Here is a 20549-nt window from a genome sequence, read left to right as displayed (position 1 = left end):
CTACATATCCCACAACCTCACACACGCACACGTGTACGCAAACGCACACACATACGTGTCACTGCACAGCTTCAACTTTAGTTACTTTTTGTTTTTTGGTTGTTAATTTATTTCGATCATGTAAACAATATAAAAAGCTCATTTAGGGCTAGGGTCTTAGATCAATAATATAAAAATGTGATCAACACATAAAACTTTGTTGATCCCGTGCTCTGCGGTAGTAGTAACATTTCCTACAGCACATTTACCATCTGACCTCATCAACATGTCTATGCACTTTTAATCAACAATAATAATAATAATGATGAGAAGAAGAAGAAATGCACTGGAAATGAAAGAAGCCATTCTGATTTTTCTTATAAAATATCTTTATTTCAGCATTTTGCTTCCAGATTCAACATAATTATCATTCATATTTTTGCATAGTTTAAAAAGCACAAGTCGCAGCATATAAAAGGTGATGGATGGAGAGAGCATTATATGCTTTGAGTCTGGGGTTTATTCAGGTGTGCAGCAGCTAACCACAGACTGTATATGTAAAGATGGCTGCAGCTGCCCAGTATGAAAAATGATGTAATGTATAAGTGATAAACATGCATTCTTTCTAATAGCCAGCAGGGGGCAACTCCTATAGTCTGATTGTATGGCGCCTACTTCCCACTCTGACCTGAGTAAACATATTCCCAGTGTGTTTATGGGGTGGGCTGATACTTTGAAGTCTTAATGAATAAAAAATATTTATTTAGTAAATGATAGTACTTATTGCAGTCAGAAAGGATTATAGTGTGCTGTGGTAGAAAACAGCAAAGTCTGAGGCTTCACAAACCAATATGTAATACCATTTTTGTTATGTACACATTTAATAATGTTGGGTTTTTCCCTGGGACAAACTGGGCTGATCTTCAAATATTCTGTACCCCACCCCAAATTCACCTTAAAGCTTTAAATCCCTTTCTCATGTGATAGCCACTGCTTTAGTTGAACTGTAAATGACCAAATATTAGGTGCAATTTAAATCCCATGGCTGTTTTTAAAACATGTCTTAAAAAATGTTTTTGTAATTACAAAATTGAACATTGCAGTTCTTTCAAGGCCCACTGGGAGGCCCCACGTCGCACTTTGGGAGTCACTGCTGCAAAGCAAAAGCTTGAACTATGAACAACCTCTGCAAAATCCAGAAAAGTTACTGCTCATTATTTATATACATTACAATTACAATGTTTTACAACTTAAACATGGAAACAGTACTACATGGTGTCACATTAATTTCTTTTGAGGCCTAGTTGTCCTTCTTGTGCTCTCTGAGTGTAATCTGGAGTCAGCTCCCCTCCTCAGTTTACTTCCAGTAGTAAGTGCTGACATCACAAATCCAGCAGGTGGTTGATACGTTAGGAAGAGAAGTTTATCTCTAGAAGATGTCATGTGAAGTGATGTTACATAATTCTGAATGCAAGAAAAAGAATTTGTCCTCTTTTTTCCAATTTGTCTTCAAAACTTTAACAGAAACTCTGAAGATGACCTCCAAATTTCCACCTGAGGTTGAAACATCTTGATCTCCACCCATCCAGCTCTAAAATCGAACACTCCAGTCCTCTTCTTTGTTGTCTTCTCCTTACTTCTCCTCTTATTTGGTTGCCTCTATCTCAGGTGTTGGGGGTGGAGCTTCACCTGACGGATCAGCTTGTGGGGGCACCAACTTCTTCTCCAGCCGGGTGACTCTGTGTTTGAGCTTGCTGTGAGTGGCTTCGTGCTCGGCCAGCAGCCGGGCGTAACGGGTCTGCAGGGAGTCCAGGTTGCTCGTCATCCGGTCCACCTTCTCCTCGATCTCTTTGGGGTCTGGGCCCTGCGCTGCCACCTGGAGGACAAAGTTAGTTTTAATAAAGGTTTTATTTCTGTAGACTAGATGTTTGCTAATGTTTCTATATGAGATAATTTGACTGTACTTCAAGGTCCAGCAGCCCATCCTTCATTAGAATCTGCCTTCCTTTCTCCTCAAGCAGAGCTTTGGCATCAGGATATTCTGTCAGGGCTTCCATCAGGTCGTCTTTGGAAAGACAGAACAGGTCGGAGTAACCGATGCTTCTGATATTAGCTGTCCTCCTGTTTCCTGCCTTACTGCCTGTTGGAGAAGAAGCAGGACTGATTAGGTAACAGAAGCAGTCAGAAGGTAATACTGCCTGATCTATCAATGCCATTATATTGCATTTTAATTTTTTTCCAGTTTTCTGCAGAAACAAACATACTTTTACTAAATATTAAACCAGCTCTGGCTCAATAGCAAAATCCATTCCAAAGTTTTGTACATATTTGGGAAAATCTTTTTAAACAGTTCGTCCAAAGGTTTTGGTTTTCTAGCATTAATTACTGCCATTGTGACTGAAATGATTAGCTTGCTAATAAAGTCACTAAGGCTTACCTTTGATAGCAAGAATGCTGATCTCGCCAAAGTAGCTTCCATCGCTGAGAACAACAAACTGCGTGACACCATCGTCAGCAACGACAGCCAGTTTTCCCTCCTTGATGATGTACATCTCTCTGCCAATATCACCCTTCTTACAGATGTAGTCTCCAGGACTGTAGACCTGAGGCTGTAGTTTTAGCACCAGTTCCACCAACAGACCAGCCTCGCAATCCGCAAAGATACGGACCTGTCACACCACACAGGAGTAAACGACCTCATGCTTAGACTTTTTAAAATGCAGCTGTATTTATAAGGGGTGCTTAGGAGCGTGCAAAGACCTTCTTCAGTGTGTCCAGGTGGACGTTGATGGCGATCTCAGCTCTCAGTTTGTCAGGGAGGTATTTCAACACTTCCCTCTCATCTACTGCTTTCTTATTGGTCCACAGGAAGTCAAACCACTTGATCACTCGCTTCTCCAGGTCTTTTGTTACCTGGGTTGGAAACAGAAGTATGGGGGAAAGGTTCAAGCAGTGCTTTGATAGACTACATTACTGGTGTACTGATCATCGCGTGCATTGATACAGTATCTGTTTTCTGGTAAGTAAGACTCATTTTTGTCATTAAAAAAAAAAGCGAAGACAAATAGATGAGAATAACAGCAACAAAACAGCAGATCTGATACTGAATCAGTCTGATACAACATGAAAGGTAAACTGGGTTTGTGTGGGCCGCAACAGGGCTGGCAGCAGCAGTTATGTACAAGCTGAAGCAACTTAAATGGGATTTTCCAATTAGATTTATGAAAAAAAAATTATTTCAGATGCAAATACTATTAAAGGATCATTTTGATAAAAATCACAGATAAGACTAACTGACCTTTCGGAAACTCATGTACTGTTTGATGGCATCAATGCGAGCCTGAAAGTCAGCTCTGGCAGCGTTCATGTTGGTGATCATGGAGCCAACGTTACCGACGATGGTAGCAAAAATCAACACACCCACCTGTAGAAAAGCATGGGATATCCATACCATTATTTTATTTAGTATTAAATAAATAATATGAAAGCAGCCAAAAGTAGATTTTTCTATTTTATAATCTCTGTACTGTATCAATAAAGAAATATTGGCAAATTATGCCTAACATCTTACCATCTGTCTGTTTCACCTTTCAAAACCAACCAAACCCCCACAAGGCGTCTCAGGCTTGGGTTTTGTTTTAGCCACATGCTACACAGTCATTTACTAAAGCTAAAGTTAGGCCAGACCCACCAGAAAGTCTGTGACGACGAAGAAGTACTCAGAGTTCTCTACAGGCGGTGGTGTTTCTCCAATGGTGGTGAGTGTTAACGTGGACCAGTACATACTGTAGGCATACTTCCTCACCAGACGACCAAACTCTGGATCGGTCGGGTCAGGATACACAAACCTGTCAGAACCGAAACCTGAAAGGACAAGACAGATTAATATGTTACAGCCTTTATCAGGGCTTCCTCTGGGGTTAAGAAATCCAGATAAGGAATGAATCCAACAACCCCACCGATGGCTTTGGAAAAAGAGTAGTAAAGACAGGCATTCCAGTGGATGATGATGAGGATGTACATGACGAGGTTGGAGATACGCAGAGCGTTGGGGTAGTTTGTCCTGGTTTCTGTGCGCTGGAAGAACTCCATCATCCTGAAATTATAAAAGGTTACTCTCGTCACTACTGAGAAATTATTAGTTATGTTTGCAGAATAGCATTAGTGAGGTTAGACAGTCCAATACCTCTGTGACATATCATTATGTGTGGATATTCAGTATCCTTAGAAAATCAGTCTTATTCATTTTATCATCAAATCTCTGACTTTTAGGAAACGGATAAAATTCATATTTATACCTTTGAGTTAAACATCACAACAACTTTTAGTTAAACTGTAAACAAATGTTGTTCATAAATTCATGAAATTAAAAAATATGTTCCTACTTAGCCCAAAGGCTGGTTATCAGTGATTGACCCTTGTTTACCTGTTAAACCTGAAGAGTTTGTTGAGGCGGATCTCGGGGTAGGTGACTCCAAAGGCAAAGTAGAACACATCAGTGGGAATCATGGACACCAGGTCCAGTTTGAACTGAAAGCTTTTCATGTACCGTTCACGTAACTTCAGCTCGTCCTTCACCAGCAAACCCTGTTCCAGGTAACCTGCAATCACATAAACAAGGATTCAAAATGTGTACATGTTTGCACCATTATATTTGTGTGCTTACATGAACGTCTACAACAATCTGTGTGTGTGTCTTCAGACCGGTCCTAGTTCTGAAGACCATGTCACCAAGGTAGACGAGATCTGCCAAGAAGTCCAGGAGGAACCAAAAGATCAAGTAGTCAGTCTGCAACTCCTCGAAACATGCCCTGAAATGGACATGCATGTCATTTAGCACAGTGGTTACTTAAGATATAATAAAAAAGCTCTCTGGCATTGTTGGCGTTTATTTTCATGGCACTGGGAACTTATTGTTGATATTCAGCTGTTGTTCTTCTGATGCTGTGGGCACCCAAAGCCTTTAGAGCACTGACACAAACAGACCAAATTGTAAAAAAGTGTGGATTTCATGTTACCTGGCTATAATCAGGGTCCAGTTGTACATGACAGGGATAGTGATCACACCCAGCCAGTAGTAGTACATGTTTCCTGCAGGATCAATCACTGTGATCTCCTTGGGACTGCAAACACATAACCAAATATAAGTTGTATTTGCAGCACATGTGTACTTCAGCCTTACACATGGCATTCATAAAATCAATTTTTCAAGACAGAGTCAGTGTTTCTGTTTAAGAAGATAAACTAAACATACGGGGCCTCCTTGGCTTTCTCCTTCTCCTTTTCTTTCTCCTTTTCCTTTTCTTTCTCCTTCTCCTTTTCTTTCTCCTTTTCCTTTTCTTTCTCCTTCTCCTTTTCTTTCTCCTTCTCCTTTTCTTCTTTCTCTTTCTGCTTTTTCTCCTTCTTCTCTTTTTTCTCCTTTTTTTCTTTCCTAGGAGAGATAATTACAAATAAGCAGTTTTCTGTGTTCATTAAAGTTGAAATATATTGAGATTTATGTGAAAATCTATATATCTGGATCGACTCAAATTTACTCCTTTTTCTCTTTTTTCTCTTTCTTTTCTTTCTTCTCCTTCTTCTTTTTCTTCTTCTCCTCGCTGCAGGAAAGCAGGATACATACATGTAATCGTAAAACTACACGTCTAGTTTTAGGTGAAGAGATAAGTTTATATATGCAAATACATTTTACATGTAAGTGTATTTAGTCTGTGTGTGTGTCTTACTCTTCTTCATTGTTGTTGCTGTTATTGACGTTGAAGAGAAACCCCGGTCCAGCTTTTTGGGTGGCTCTGAAACAAAGAAAACAATCCGTTAACCTTCCCAACCATCAATAACCCTGAACAATTGTCACTAACTGGTGTCATTCTTCAAGAAATTATGAAACTTTAACTTTAGACACTACAGCAACTGTTAATGGCCTCTGAATCACAATAAAGGTCCATTAGGGTCTCTTCACGAGGCCTTTATTTGCCCATGGGCGCCTAAATCCTCTAAAACTCCAGAGCCTGTTGGAAAATTTGTATGTGAATACATACACAGATTTATCAAGAGGCCCTGAATCATTTTAAACCAATTCAAAAACCTCTTCGAGGACCCATTAGGCTACACTTGAACTACACTTCCCACAGGTGGCTCACAATCATTACTTTCATTACAGTTTTTGAGTCGTATTTGTATGATACTCACCTGTCCTGCGCACTGACTTCACCTGGCTCCTCGTCCATATCTTGTAGAACTATGGAGGGTGGAGTTAATCTGGAGACTTGGTGTGGGAGTAACGGCCCTACCTTAGCCATGGAGATGTTTTCTTTTGGCTATTTTTTGTCCAGAAAGGGAGAAAAAATGAATTTTGATGAAAGCTTTGCAACACAGAATGTCATACAGTCAGGAAATATCCACAGTGAGTTTAGCATGATGGCATTTTATTTGAACACTTTCCCCCTTGGATGTGTCCAGTCTTGTCATTACCTGTACCAAGATGTCATAAAATACTGTCTTTATGCAACATCATTACAATTTAGCTTTTCCAGCTGTTCAGTGCTGATGTTAAACATCTTCCTGGGCCTAAAGAAATACATGCCTTGCAAAAATTTTAGACCTGATAACCAATAACGTGGTCATTGGCACCCAAACTGATTAGCCTCTGGCATCCCTCTGTGATCCACATTTAGTAGGCCACTGTACCATTTTTGCAGCACAAAGTTAGTTGTCTGAAAAAATTTCTTTGACCCCAAATGGTAGACTAATGCCATTAAAATAATTGTATTTAAAGAACACAAAATCTTATTTTAGCATAATGCTTAAGCTCAATGGCAGTTTTGAGGCAGTGCCAACACCTTTATGAGCTATATTTTGCAATATAAGGGTAAGAAAGATTTTGTTGTTGACACCTTATCAGCTAAGTAGGCCATATGTCACTAACTAGGAGCCAAACTGGCTGCTTTATGGACCCGAACCCGGGGAACATAAATTGTTTTGATTAGAGATTATTACTGGTTCTTTCTTAAGAACTAATTAGTAACATTTTATGAAGATTCAGGTAAATAAAGACCCTTTGGTATCAAGCAATCTTCAGGTTTGTGCTGTAGTGTGGGGTCACCAAGAGTTTAAACAAAAGCAACAGGTAAATTAAGAGCACACACGTGAATATACAACATATCCACTATCAACATCACACCAAATAAACCTACATTGTTCCCTCACATTTCCATATTTATTGTTATCAATTCTATTGAACAAAAACGTGTATGATATTTAAAAAATGTCTTGCATAATGTGCGGCCTTCTACCCTCAGTCCATTATCTCCTTACTCACCAGCTGATAATCCAACACCTGTGGTTATGTGGCCTAGATCCACCAGCAGCCCATCAAACTCATCTCCATGGAAACAGAGGAGTAACCTCCCATAAACACACTCCTGTGGAAGCTGGGACCCTTTAAATCCTCACTGGTTTGGAGTCTAGAGGGAAAAAAGGAGAAAAGGGACCGAGGGATGGAAAGAGTGAAGGACTGGAGCGTTCGGAGGGTCCAGCAGACGAGTCTCCTCAGTCACCCTGACCAGGATAAAGAGATTAGAGGAGGGATGATACTGTGTGTCTTACGTACGCCTGCACTCAGAGGTGGGGAATGAAACTACTACCATGTAGTTACACATGAAAATATACAACTCTACCTCGATAAGTAAACGTGATGTAATGGAGGAGTTCAAGTTAGAAAAAGAGGAAGCTAGGAAAGAAGGAGAAGAAGTGAAATGTGTCAAAGATAGAAGGAGTTAATAAATGGAGCAATTAGAAAGTGAAGAAACGGCTAAATGAGAAACAGAAGAATGTATAACAGCATTACAGGAAGGAGGAGGAAATAAAGAGAAGGATGAAAATATGGTGGAGGAAAAGGGGGACAGAAAGAGTCTGAGGAGTTCTGTGAATGTAGTGATGGTGAGATGGGAGGAAAGACACAGTGAAAAGTGAGGAAGAGCAGATTACAAAGACCCGTGCTGGTTTTCCTCTGATCCTCCTGAGTCAGCAGAGTAGCTTTAATAACACACAGCAGCCTTTAACAGGCAGCTCTGATTGGCTTATTGGGAATTAGTCTGTGTGTGTGACTGAAGTACCATCAGCTCTGTGGGGCTGAATCTTCATTCCTTTATATTTCACTAGGAAAATGGACATATGTGTGATATAATCTCCACCACAGTCGTCAGTAACAGGCTTCTTGAAGCTTTTCTTTGGATGTCGGCAGCCTTTCTTTATCATGATGATCCCACACTGTTGAGTGGAGGCCAATCGTTGAATGATAGTGTTTTCTATCCATGCTTTCACTGCATTGGCGGTGCGTTTGGGATCACTGCTGAAAAACGAAGCTGTTGCCAAGCAGACTCTTTCCAGATGGTATTAGATGGTGGATCGTGGGATATCTCAGCCTCTTCTCCCCGATTCCCTTCCTTAAGAACGGCTTCTTCTTCCTCTAAGACCATTTCTGACGGGCCTCAGTGAGCACCTCTGCACTTTTAGGCAGTTATTTTAATTCCACTTTAACCCCTTATGCACCAGTCACCTTAGATTGATTGATGTGCAGTACACTTTGACGTTGAAGGAAATGTTTGGAGTCTTGCTCAAAATTTGAGAGCTGATAACAGAACCATGTTTACAAACTGTTTCCTGCTGTTCCAAGCTTCTGTTTAATTTGCAATTACATTTGAAAGAGGGAAACCTGGACCTGGTATCACCTGCTCTTTGATTTCAACAGAGAGTTTTTGGCTATTGCTAATTTCCAAACTTTGTGCCTTGTTGGGCTTTTACATTCACACACATGTTCGGGGTGATGAGCTGTGTGGATCCTCTGTGTCTGTGACTCCCTTCTCATCTGCTGCCCTCTGCTGAATGCTTCTGTAACTGCTCTACTTTGAACCAATGAGTGATTTGTGATCAGAGTAAAGCAGCTGAGAATTCAGCTCTGGTGCTGTAACAGGATGAAACCACTGCAACAAGTCCTCTTTGATGTTCTACGATCAGCTGGATGTGATGTTACTGCAAAGGTGAAGCACAGCAGCTCAGCATTCAGGTGTCAGCCCACAAAAAGTCACAGATCCACTGCCCTGCAGACGTTTTATAGATGTTTGGAAGTTTCACTTTCTCCTAACCTGACATTTAAACTGTTTTTAACAACAACCCCACAGTTACTGATTTATTCTGTTTTACATTATCTGACATTTCTGATTAGTGCTGATGTGCATGAAGTGAACTTCTTCCACCATTTTGGCTGCCATTCAGTAAATATGTACACCAGTCCCTCACACTGTTGCACAGGTCTCATCTGTAATGATTGCAAAGGATGCTGTTGGTGTGTGTGATGCTTTCATGGCTACACATTAGTTTCAAAGTCATTGACACTCTAATGAAGCCAGTTTATTGTGGCTATTTCACACTGAGCTGTGTGATACGGGGCTGTCACAGAGACCCACACCATTAGAAAAACACAAAACCACTGAGCTATGGTGGCAAGAAAAGAGGAAGAAGAAACCTTTTTCCTAATCTCAGTGGTTTTCTCACGCTTTTAAAAAAGATTTTGAATGTTGAATAATTTTGACGTATTTTCTGCTGTTCCAGCTCGGCTCTCCCCTACTCTGGCTCCAGCGCCGTTGCTGCCAGAGCGGCAGCAGACCCAGCGGAGCGGAGGTGTAAGTGTCTGGCTTAAAACAGGACATATTAGCTGCATTTAACCTTCAGTTACTCTTTATATAGTTAGGTAGGAGTCAGACCATGTTTCTTTTTAGCTGAAAAACATTACACCAGGTAACCTGCTGTGTTGGAAACGTGTTTTCCGACAATGTTTGCTACCCTACAATCCGTCCTGCTCTGTAGTAAAATCAGCGACATTTGATCGTCCTGTTGCTCCCACTGAAATGTATACAGCCTATTTAAAATGTAAAGCTTAAAATTGTCCGTAGCTACTGTTGTTACCACTGTCCTGTTTGAAATGGATACTAACTAGCTAACTGACTGAATGCCCATTAACCTTATAACTCCTGTTGTGTGTGTGTGTGTGTGTGTGTGTGTGTGTACCAGGGCCATGCAGAGACGTTTAAAGGGGCGGGTGCTCAAAGCTAAAAAGGGGCACATTCAACCAGGCTGAATAACAACAACACACATTCATCAAGAATCTAATATGGGATCGCATCATACTATATCACTGTTGTGAGGCAAAGCAAACGTAGCCTATGTTGCTGCAGCTCCTGCTGCTGATAGTGCTGGAGGGCAGGGCTGTGCTGATCTGAGACTGTAGACATTAAAAAGTCCACAGGAGAGATGGTAGCTGATTAAACAAGTGTTATGAGATAATAACAAAATGCAAAGATTGGTGACAGCGCTTGAAACCATAAGGCAACAAAAAACTGAGAAATAAACTAGACCCTGCCTGTGAATCACTCTTTGCCTCTCTTCCTCCTTCCATCCCCTCATTTCATCATTTCACTCTCCACTTGCTGTCTATCTGAGAACAAGGCACAAACTGCTATTGCAATAAACTATTATTTAATTATCCACACTTAACAACTCTTACACTTAATCTATAATAAAATGATGACAGAAAAATGTTATAGAAGCAAAACATTTCAGTTGTGCTTATTATTATTTTTATACTGGAATACCTCTCCAACAACTGGTACATGTGTTAATGTTACCTGTGCTCTTTGTAATCCAGCTGCTGAGGGATCCACTGCCTTTAGTATCCTCACACAGCTCCTACTGTTTCCTCCTCATGTCCTTACCAGCCATGTCTGGACAATGTTATATTATGAGTAATAATTTAAAAAATCCATATACATAAAACACACACATGCACGCACACACAGTGACATTTTAGACCTTCTTCAGAATACTGTATATACTGTGGGCACAAGTTTCCATCATGGTGCTGATCCAGAATCCTTCCCTTATTATTTATTACTAGAGCTACAATAATAAAGCAATGAGGGAAAAAAAGTAATAAATTTATAATAATGTATTTATGATGATTCCATTTGTTTCACTATCCACTCTGTGCAGGCAGAAAGCTTATTACATTTTCAAACTGTAGAGATACAATAATTTTGCTGCTGTAAAATCAGCATTTTGTCTTATTTAAAAAATAAATCTAATATAATCTGTTTCTTAATGTATGTTCTTAAAATACAGCGTGTTTTTTAAAATATTATAATTATAATAATCTATTATTATGTGGACATGCATATTAGATCGTTTTAAGTGAAATATAATCCCTCCAGAAAGGCAGGAAAAGCCCTGTAACTTACTTTAAAACTAAATATGTTCCCTAAAACGGTGACAGAGCTACAGACCCATGACAGCCTTACCCAGTGAGCCAGCAGCTATGACCAGCACTACTTGTGCAGTTAATAAAAGGACAGGTAAAGTTTGTCGCGCTGTTGCACACACAGCACGCTCATTTGTTTCAGTTCGTCAGTTGCCACAAGACAGCTTAAAAACGTGTACGTAATAAGCTAATACTGCTGTGTGCTTTAGACTACAGTGTGCGCTGTACACCTACTTACTGGTTTTGTCGCATCAGTCTGTCTCTCAGTTAATTTGTGTTTCTCCTACAGCTCCGGACCGCAAAAAATGCGCGTGCTCTTTGTGAGCTCGTTCCCGGCTCGTAACCAGCGCGTTCTGCCGTCAAGGGCGATCATTGGTTAATGGTGATCATGTGACTGATGCAAGCCAGATCCTTTTATTTAGCAAAAATGTGATTAATAGTTAAATATTATTGTTGAGGAGCACAGACAGGACTCCGCACGCACACACACATTAAAAAAAAATAAATTAAAAACTTAAAAAAAATTTGCCTCAACAAAAGGGCACTTTGGGCACCTATCAGGAAAGGGGCGGGTGCTCGAGCCCATTCCGCCCCCCCCTCTGCACGTGCCTAATCTGCACCACGTTTGAATGCGTTTCATGCACAACACATTTGTACCTTTCAATTGTGTGTTTGTGCGTCATGCAAATAAACCTTTGAAAAGAATGAAATGATATCATATATTTATTGTGGCCTACATTTGTACAAAATTCCAAATTATATACACAAAGTCATAGAAATCACCACTCCAATTGGTCATCATGATTTTAATATTCTCTTTTTCCATAAAAATGAAATACGCCTTGGACAAATATGACACATCAATATTTCATTGGTGTTGTCACATCACATCCTGTAAGCACCTTCTGTCTGTGTCTTTTCTCTGGAAATGAATATTTCCAGCCAATATAGGCAATCCATCAACATGGCTGGAGAGTTGGTAGTTATATACAGTCTGTATAAGTGTGGTTAATCTAATGAACATTTGTAAGGAGATGGCAGTTACTGTGAATTTACAGCAGTTACACAGTGATTAGTAATAAACAGCCAGTGAGAGTGAGTGGATTGAAGAAAGTTAGTGACTCAGGTGTGTCGATTGGTTTGTCATCTGTTTTTGAGACTGGAGGAGACGTAGAAATCTTTTGTTTTAAATCTAAGTTAGGAAGATTCCTGTTTTAAAACAAGCACTTTTTGTGAGAAATGCAAGAAGTACATCTGCAGAAAGCACACAGTTACATTCTGTTCATCATGTGCACAAAATTGAAAATGTTGAACATTGAAAAACTGAGAACGTTGGGCAAGTTCAAAAGAAATGTGTTTGTAAGAACGAAAAACCTTTACCAAATTGCTCCTAAAATAGTTATGGAAAGTCTAACTGTTGTATGTCTGTGTTCTACATGTTTATCTAATGGAAAATAAAGTTGTTATTGTTTTATTGCAGTTTCTTGACAATTCTGAGTGGATTTACACAGTACGGGCCAAAATGACCCGCAACAAAATCAATGTCATTTTTTTGTTTTTCAACATAATACAAGGGTTAATTTCCAAAACTTGCATATGATCTTCAATTTGTAGCAGATCCACTATCACATAGCAGCTGGAGCAGTCTCCAATGGAGGTCAGTCCACTGCTGCCACCTGTGGCCAAGTGCCAGAGCCTACTACTAGATTAACTTGTGACACATCTGCACCTGCTGCTATGATCACATTGAGTAGAGGTTGAGTGGCTTCATTAATATGAAAAAATACTATTAAGATCACTAACAGAAAGTCCTCCCTCAGTTTACTTTCAACCAAAAGGCAAATAACCAAACCACATGAACATCTAATAAAAGATATAAAATATTGAAATACTGATGCAACATTATTTTTGATTGACGGATCATTTGATTTTACACTTTTACCTGAATGTGGCTCTTTTTTTGAAAAAACTTCCTTAAATCCCTTATGAACCTGGCTGTCTCTCTGTACACACACACACACACACACACACACACACACACACGCACACACACACACCAGGAGTTATAAGGTTAATGGGCATTCAGTCAGTTACCTAGTTAGTATCCATTTCAAACAGGACAGTGGTAACAACAGTAGCTACGGACAATTTTAAGCTTTACATTTTAAATAGGCTGTATACATTTCAGTGGGAGCAACAGGACGATCAAATGTCGCTGATTTTACTACAGAGCAGGACGGATTGTAGGGTAGCAAACATTGTCGGAAAACACGTTTCCAACACAGCAGGTTACCTGGTGTAATGTTTTTCTGCTAAAAAGAAACATGGCCTGACTCCTACCTAACTATATAAAGAGTAACTGAAGGTTAAATGCAGCTAATATGTCCTGTTTTAAGCCAGACACTTACACCTCCGCTCCGCTGGGTCTGCTGCCGCTCTGGCAGCAACGGCGCTAGAGCCAGAGTAGGGGAGAGCCGAGCTGGAACAGCAGAAAATACGTCAAAATTATTCAACATTCAAAATCTTTTTAAAAGCGTGAGAAAACCACTGAGATTAGGAAAAGGTTTCTTCTTCCTCTTTCTTGCCACCATAGCTCAGTGGTTTTGTGTTTTTCTAATGGTGTGGGTCTCTGTGACAGCCCGTATCACACAGCTCAGTGTGAAATAGCCACAATAAACTGGCTTCATTAGAGTGTCAATGACTTTGAAACTAATGTGTAGCCATGAAAGCATCACACACACCAACAGCATCCTTTGCAATCATTACAGATGAGACCTGTGCAACAGTGTGAGGGACTGGTGTACATATTTACTGAATGGCAGCCAAAATGGTGGAAGAAGTTCACTTCATGCACATCAGCACTAATCAGAAATGTCAGATAATGTAAAACAGAATAAATCAGTAACTGTGGGGTTGTTGTTAAAAACAGTTTAAATGTCAGGTTAGGAGAAAGTGAAACTTCCAAACATCTATAAAACGTCTGCAGGGCAGTGGATCTGTGACTTTTTGTGGGCTGACACCTGAATGCTGAGTTGCTGTGCTTCACCTTTGCAGTAACATCACATCCAGCTGATCGTAGAACATCAAAGAGGACTTGTTGCAGTGGTTTCATCCTGTTACAGCACCAGAGCTGAATTCTCAGCTGCTTTACTCTGATCACAAATCACTCATTGGTTCAAAGTAGAGCATTTACAGAAGCATTCAGCAGAGGGCAGCAGATGAGAAGGGAGTCACAGACACAGAGGATCCACACAGCTCATCACCCCGAACATGTGTGTGAATGTAAAAGCCCAACAAGGCACAAAGTTTGGAAATTAGCAATAGCCAAAAACACTCTGTTGAAATCAAAGAGCAGGTGATACCAGGTCCAGGTTTCCCTCTTTCAAATGTAATTGCAAATTAAACAGAAGGCGTATTTCATTGTTATGGCAAAAGAGAATATTAAAATCATGATGACCAATTGGAGTGGTGATTTCTATGACTTTGTGTATATAATTTGGAATTTTGTACAAATGTAGGCCAATAATAAATACATGATATCATTTCAAAGGTTTATTTGAATGACGCACAAACACACAATTGAAAAGTGCACATGTATCGTGCATGAAACGAATTCAAACGTGGTGCAGATGTGTGTCACAAGTTGATCTGGCTGTAGGCTGTGGCACTTGGCCAGAGGTGGCGCTGGTTGACTAGAGTCCATGTTAGTGCACACAAAGTAAACTGCACGCTTTAGTTGTGAAGCAAAAACGCTGAAACCGGAGAAATAAAACGTGCGAGGGGAACGATAACGACGACAAGAGTCTCCCGATCGTTTACTCTTCCTGTCCTGTGAACAACACCGGCGTGGTGTTAATTGTTTGCTGTTTTCGCGATCGCGTCGCGCATGAGGCTATCACCAGGTAAACTCGCAACATTTTTAAACATTTTATTGTTCAACAGCATCAAGACTGACGGAGTGTGTTTGAGATAACCTCACAAGTGTCACAGATGACACATTTGGCGTAGTTTTTTGCTGGTTTGTCGGTAGCAGCTCCTGAAACGCAAGACTGCCACACATCTGTTCGACCAACGCCAGTTGATCTAAACGCCAGTTGATCTGGAATACCGGCAATGTAGCATCATGATGCTAACGGAGTCGTGGCTAACACCGCTAACTCAGGACACGAGCGTGACACTACCGGGATTCCAGCTGCTGCGAGCGGACAGGACGAGAGAGAGCGGTAAGAGGAAAGGAGGGGGACTGGCAGTGTTTGTGAATGATAAATGGTGTAACCCTGGGCACATCACTGTGAAAGAACAACTCTGCAGCAGAGACATTGAGCTGTTAACCGTTAGCATGCGTCCGTACTACCGGACCCGGGAATTCTCGCATGTTATCGCGATAACAGCGTATGTTTCCCCCCCCCCCCCCTCTCGGCCAACGCGGATGCAGCCTGTGACTCTCTCCACTCTGTGGTCAGCAGACTGCAAACACAATCTCCGAAAGCCCTTCTCATAATATCAGGGGACTTTAATCATGCCTCACTGGACTCCACACTGCCCACCTTCACCCAGTATGTGACCTGCCCAACCAGAGACAATAGAACACTGGACTTACTGTATGCCAATGCTCCAGATCAACACCAGTAAAACCAAGGAGCTGGTGGTAGACTTCCGCAGGCACAAGCATCCTCCACTGCAACCACTGAACATCCAAGGTATGGACATTGAGACTGTGGACAGCTACAGGTACCTTGGTGTTCATCTGAACAACAAACTGGACTGGACTCATAACTCAGACGCCCACTACAGGAAAGGGCAGAGCAGGCTGTACCTGCTGCGGAGACTCAGGTCGTTTGGAGTGGAGGGCCCACTCCTAAAGACCTTCTATGACTCTGTGGTGGCCTCAGCCATCTTTTACGGTGTGGTCTGCTGGGGCGGCAGCATCTCTGCCAGGGACAGGAAGAGACTGAACAGCTAAGAAAATAACACAAGCTACCATGTACTTTATCTGCAAAGACCTACGTGGAAAATGAGGGCCTTTCTTACATGCTCAAGAAGCTGGAACCCAGGTATGTGATACCATCACGACGTTTTTTCACGGACACAGCTGTACCCAGTCTCTACCTGGACGTGAAGCTTAAAGTTGAGCAAAGTTTGCACAGCACAGCATATTAACTTGTGACGCATGGACCTCACGGGCTGTGGATTCATATGTGACTATAACAGCTCATTATCTCACAGCGGACTGGCGACTGCTGTCTTACGTTCTCCAAACTTGAACATTACATGAAAGTCACACCAAAGTGAACATTGCTGAGTTCCTGCAAAATGCAGCACAGGAATCGGGGATTGCCGACAAAAATCTGGTGGTTGTCACCGACAATGCTTCTAATATGACAATTGCCAGTCGACTAGCGTGATACCTGTACGTGAAGTTTTTCAATCTGGCGTCACAACGAGCCTTAAATCTGCCTGCGGTAGCCAGGGTCTTGGGGAGAGTGCGCCGCATAACTGGCTTTTTCAATTGAAGCACAGTGGCAAACCAAACTCTGGAGCAAAAACAGAAAATCTTACAGCTCCCGACTCACAAGCTCAAGACCGACGTCTGCACAAGATGGAACGGTGCTTATGACATGCGCCAGCGTTTCCTACCATTTGTGCAGCATCGCTGTCTCCCGATGTGAGAAAGAGTAGCACAGATATCTTTACTCTAAATAAGACAAATATTGGAAACACTGAAGAAATTGTCTGGGCGTTAAGGTCAATGCAAGTTGCGACTACTGTGATGTCTGAGGAACAGAATCCTACTCTCTCTTGTAGCACCGCTGCTAGCACAGCTGTTGCATGTGTGGGTTTTCTACAGGAAGAAAAGAGGCAGCAGACCATCTCTGAGCCAGAAGCCCATGAACATCATGAAGAACTGACGACACTGAGCAAAATCCCAGACCCCCTCTCATATCAGCCAGGATGATCAAGTCCTGTGGGCTAACAGACTTGCTGGTCAGACTTGTGGTGATGTTGGAGCCCCACCAAAATCATTATCTGCCAAAGCTGAGGAGGAGGTGAAAGGATACCAGGAGGTCACACCACTGTCATTCATAGAAGACCCACTAAGCTGGTGGAAATCCCACGAGCAAGCAATCCTTTCTTGGCCACGCTGGCAAAAAGATGCCTTTGTATCCCAGGTAGTAGTTTCGGCTGAAAGAGTCTTCTCAACCGCTGGAGACATCGTCACAGCAAAACGGAGCACTCTGACTTCAGAGCATGTTGATCAGCTCCTAACTCTGAGCAAGAATGCTGACATTCCTTCACTGTCCAAATGTGTTAAACCGTTTTAGGGAAGCAACAAACAGGACAGTTTACTTATTTCAATTTAAGATATTATGTTTTATTTTATTTAAATGTTAAACTTTTTTTATTGAATGTAAAATTATATTTTGTTTTAATGTACCAGTAATTTACTTTCAAATTCTGGGGCTGCATATTTTTTTACAAATTGCACATTTCAGAATAGCTATAATTGTCCAGGTGGTTGCATTCAGTTAAGGTGGACTAGACTGTAATACAAACAGTTCAGTTTGTCAATAAAACTGACTGAAATGAGAGAAAAACTGAGTTTGAGACTTTATCAATATTCATTTTATCTAATAACAAAGTTTACTTTTATGGACCGAATCTGCAGTAGAGAAAATGTGATATATCACAAGATATTTTATTGCAATACTCAGAATATCACAAAATACTTAACTCACGATATTATTGCAATTTTTTTAAGTATTGTGATGATATCATATTGTGGGGCGTCTGCTGATTCCCACCTCTAATGTGAACCCGACCACATTCACACGTATGACTTGTATAATGACTCCATCACGTTAGACGCCTCATATCACACATCACTACACAACAGTATTTGTGTTTTATTTTTCTGTTTAGGATTAAAATCTCATTTTTTTATTAGGGCTACTGTGGTTGTGATCTAAGAATTTCAAACTAAATACTCTTACCTGAGAAAAATGGCCAAGACCATTTTCAGTGCGCCTGCAAGGAAAGAGTGAAAAATGAACAAACATGTTCTCAAAATGAAGATTAGAGCAAAACAAATAATAACACTGATGGCAGCTTTTTAAGTCATGTAACTCTGGCCTGTGAATCATTCAAGCATAAAAAAGTACGTAATACAAGGATGTTCCAAAAACATCGTTTGTTTTTTATTTCTTTAGTTGAATCTATGAAAAATGCCAAGGAAACAGTTTGACAGCATAAAATCGTCATTTTGGAGAAGAGTGTTTCTGGGCATAATAAAACAGACGACTTGTTCTGACAGCATTTCATTTAGACATAGTCACAAATCTTGAAGTATATATGATCAAACACAGTCTTACATGTTAAGTAGAAACCTTTTACTCACCTCTCTAAGCCATAAGTATAAGTCATAGTTCCATATTTAGTTCCCATTACCTGAATTTTGTTCATCAGACTGTAGCTTGTGAATAAATTGTAATTGTGTCATTTTCTTTTTATATAAATGTTTTGATGTGCACTGGCACGGATTCATATCTGAGTTAGCTCGAGGTGAATGTACTGTTGAAGTCTCATAAGATTAAAGTCAGTTTGATAAACCTGATGACTGGAAGTGTCACCATGTTGCCTGTACACCTGAGTTATAATCTGTTTGTCTTTTTCTGTTGATTTAGGACAAGATGGGCAAAGAAATGCGGAAAAAACACAGATGTCAGCAATGTGAGAAGGCTTTCCACAACCTGAAGCAACTCAGGAGACATCAGAGATGTCACACTGAAGAAAGATTGTACAGCTGTGATCAGTGTGAGAAAACATACAAAACAGTACGCACACTAAATGTTCATAAGAAAACGCACAGTGGAGAGAAACCACATATGTGTGAGGTGTGCGGCAGTGAATTTATCTCATTGGCAAAGTTCTCAACTCACATTCAACGGTATCACACCGGAGAGAGACCGCACCATTGTCAGCAATGTGACAAAGTGTTTGTGACCCGAGGCGAACTAAAGATTCATCAGATGGTTCACACAGGAGAAAAGCCATACAGCTGCGGTGAGTGTGGGAAAAGTTTTTCATGGCTTTCCAATCTTCTCCGTCACCAGCGCATCCACACTGGGGTGAAACGGTTCACCTGTGAGGAGTGTGGAAAAAGTTTCACTAGATTAGATAATTTAAAGGCGCACAAGAACATCCACACAAAAGAAATGTTTTTCTCCTGTGAGCAGTGCGGTAAAGCTTTCTATTCATCATCTAACCTTAGGACTCATGTTGTTATGCACACTGGAGAGAAATCGCACAGATGTGACCAGTGTGGGAAAACATTCACCACGCCGCAACAGCTGAGAATCCACACACGTATTCACACTGGAGAAAAACCACACAAGTGCAGACACTGCGACAAGACTTTTAGTTCACAGGCTTCCCGCACAGTACATGAATGCATCCACACTGGAACAAGACCGTACAGCTGTGAGGAGTGTGGGAAGCGTTTCACTTACTTCGGTGCTTTAAAGGTGCACAGGAACCACCACACAAAAGAAATGCTTTTTTCCTGCGAGCAGTGCGGGAAGGTCTTCACTTCTCGTAGCGCATTTTATTATCATAAAAGGATCCACCGAAAGAAACAGCAATAATGTGCACTTTGCGGAAAAAGATTTGAAGGAGTACAAATTCACTGCTGCACTCTCACTGAAGATACAATCTGAAAGTGTACTTTTCTTTGAAACATGGATACGAGTTGTTTTAGGCACATTGTTCAGGCCTATATCATTATTGTGTTTCTGTTGCATTAACCTCCTAAGACCCGAACTCTTCCACGACATGCATTTTTAATTTCTCTTTGATATTTGGGCATATTGGGGCCCAATGAATGTAAAAACAAAGAATTTCCAGATTTTTTTTTTTTTTTACCTTATTTTTTTTTTTAAGAAAAATGAGAGCCACAAATGAGGATATTCATTTAAAATTTTGATAGAACAGTAGCAGTATAATGTCCTCGTAAGTGGATATCAGGCCCATGTAGAGCAAAATTGAGTATTTTGGTCAAAATAACCAAAAATGTGATGTCCACATATGTGGACGGCAGGTCCTAGGAGGTTAATAGAACTTGAACAACTGAGGTGTTTATTAAAACTGTTTTTGGAGGTCCAAACATGACCGACCAAAGTGTTCGTTGTTGATCCAGTTACTGAAAATGATTTGTTATTAGGACTCAGAGAGGACCTAACTTCTGCTGTGAGTGATGTGAAAATAC

General features: G+C 40.8%; 2 protein-coding genes across 3 annotated transcripts; one reads left to right on the top strand and one right to left on the bottom strand.

Annotated features, from left to right (window-relative positions):
• Window positions 1-426: 426 nt before the first annotated feature.
• cnga1b (cyclic nucleotide gated channel subunit alpha 1b) lies at window positions 427-8641 on the bottom strand. The gene is made up of 15 exons (XM_031736575.2): window positions 7295-8641; window positions 6166-6293; window positions 5703-5768; window positions 5514-5576; window positions 5234-5410; window positions 4998-5102; window positions 4684-4790; window positions 4406-4580; window positions 3939-4075; window positions 3671-3843; window positions 3278-3403; window positions 2740-2892; window positions 2417-2648; window positions 1944-2119; window positions 427-1855 (listed from the first exon to the last, which is right to left on the bottom strand). Exons 2-15 carry the CDS (start codon window positions 6273-6275, stop codon window positions 1625-1627), a joined length of 2031 nt encoding a protein of 676 aa, XP_031592435.2. The 5' UTR covers window positions 6276-6293; window positions 7295-8641; the 3' UTR covers window positions 427-1624.
• Window positions 8642-15129: 6488 nt separating this feature from the next.
• On the top strand, window positions 15130-20185 carry LOC120437725 (zinc finger protein 239-like). Of its 2 annotated transcripts, none has more exons than XM_039608271.1 (2): window positions 15130-15189; window positions 18970-20185. In XM_039608271.1, the coding sequence occupies exon 2, from the start codon at window positions 18976-18978 to the stop codon at window positions 19927-19929; it is 954 nt and encodes a 317-aa protein (XP_039464205.1). In that variant the 5' UTR covers window positions 15130-15189; window positions 18970-18975; the 3' UTR covers window positions 19930-20185. The 2 variants fall into 2 exon arrangements, with proteins under 2 accessions (XP_039464205.1, XP_039464206.1); XM_039608272.1 differs by lacking the exon at window positions 15130-15189 and adding an exon at window positions 16163-17457.
• Window positions 20186-20549: the final 364 nt, after the last annotated feature.

The sequence above is a fragment of the Oreochromis aureus genome, linkage group 3 (assembly GCF_013358895.1).
Source record: "Oreochromis aureus strain Israel breed Guangdong linkage group 3, ZZ_aureus, whole genome shotgun sequence".
Lineage (NCBI taxonomy): Eukaryota > Metazoa > Chordata > Actinopteri > Cichliformes > Cichlidae > Oreochromis > Oreochromis aureus.
The sequence above is the reverse complement of the archived record's forward strand: the minus strand, read 5'-3'. Positions and strand labels throughout refer to the sequence as shown.

Coding starts and splice junctions, on each gene's coding strand:
- cnga1b (XM_031736575.2), bottom strand. CDS start 6,275: ATGGCTAAGGTAGGGCCGTTACTCCCACACCAAGTCTCCAGATTAACT. Junction 4,791..4,997: donor TGGACCCTGATTATAGCCAG/GTAACATGAAAT, acceptor TGTCCATTTCAG/GGCATGTTTCGAGGAGTTGC. Junction 3,844..3,938: donor CTCTTTTTCCAAAGCCATCG/GTGGGGTTGTTG, acceptor TTGTCCTTTCAG/GTTTCGGTTCTGACAGGTTT.
- LOC120437725 (XM_039608271.1), top strand. CDS start 18,976: ATGGGCAAAGAAATGCGGAAAAAACACAGATGTCAGCAATGTGAGAAG.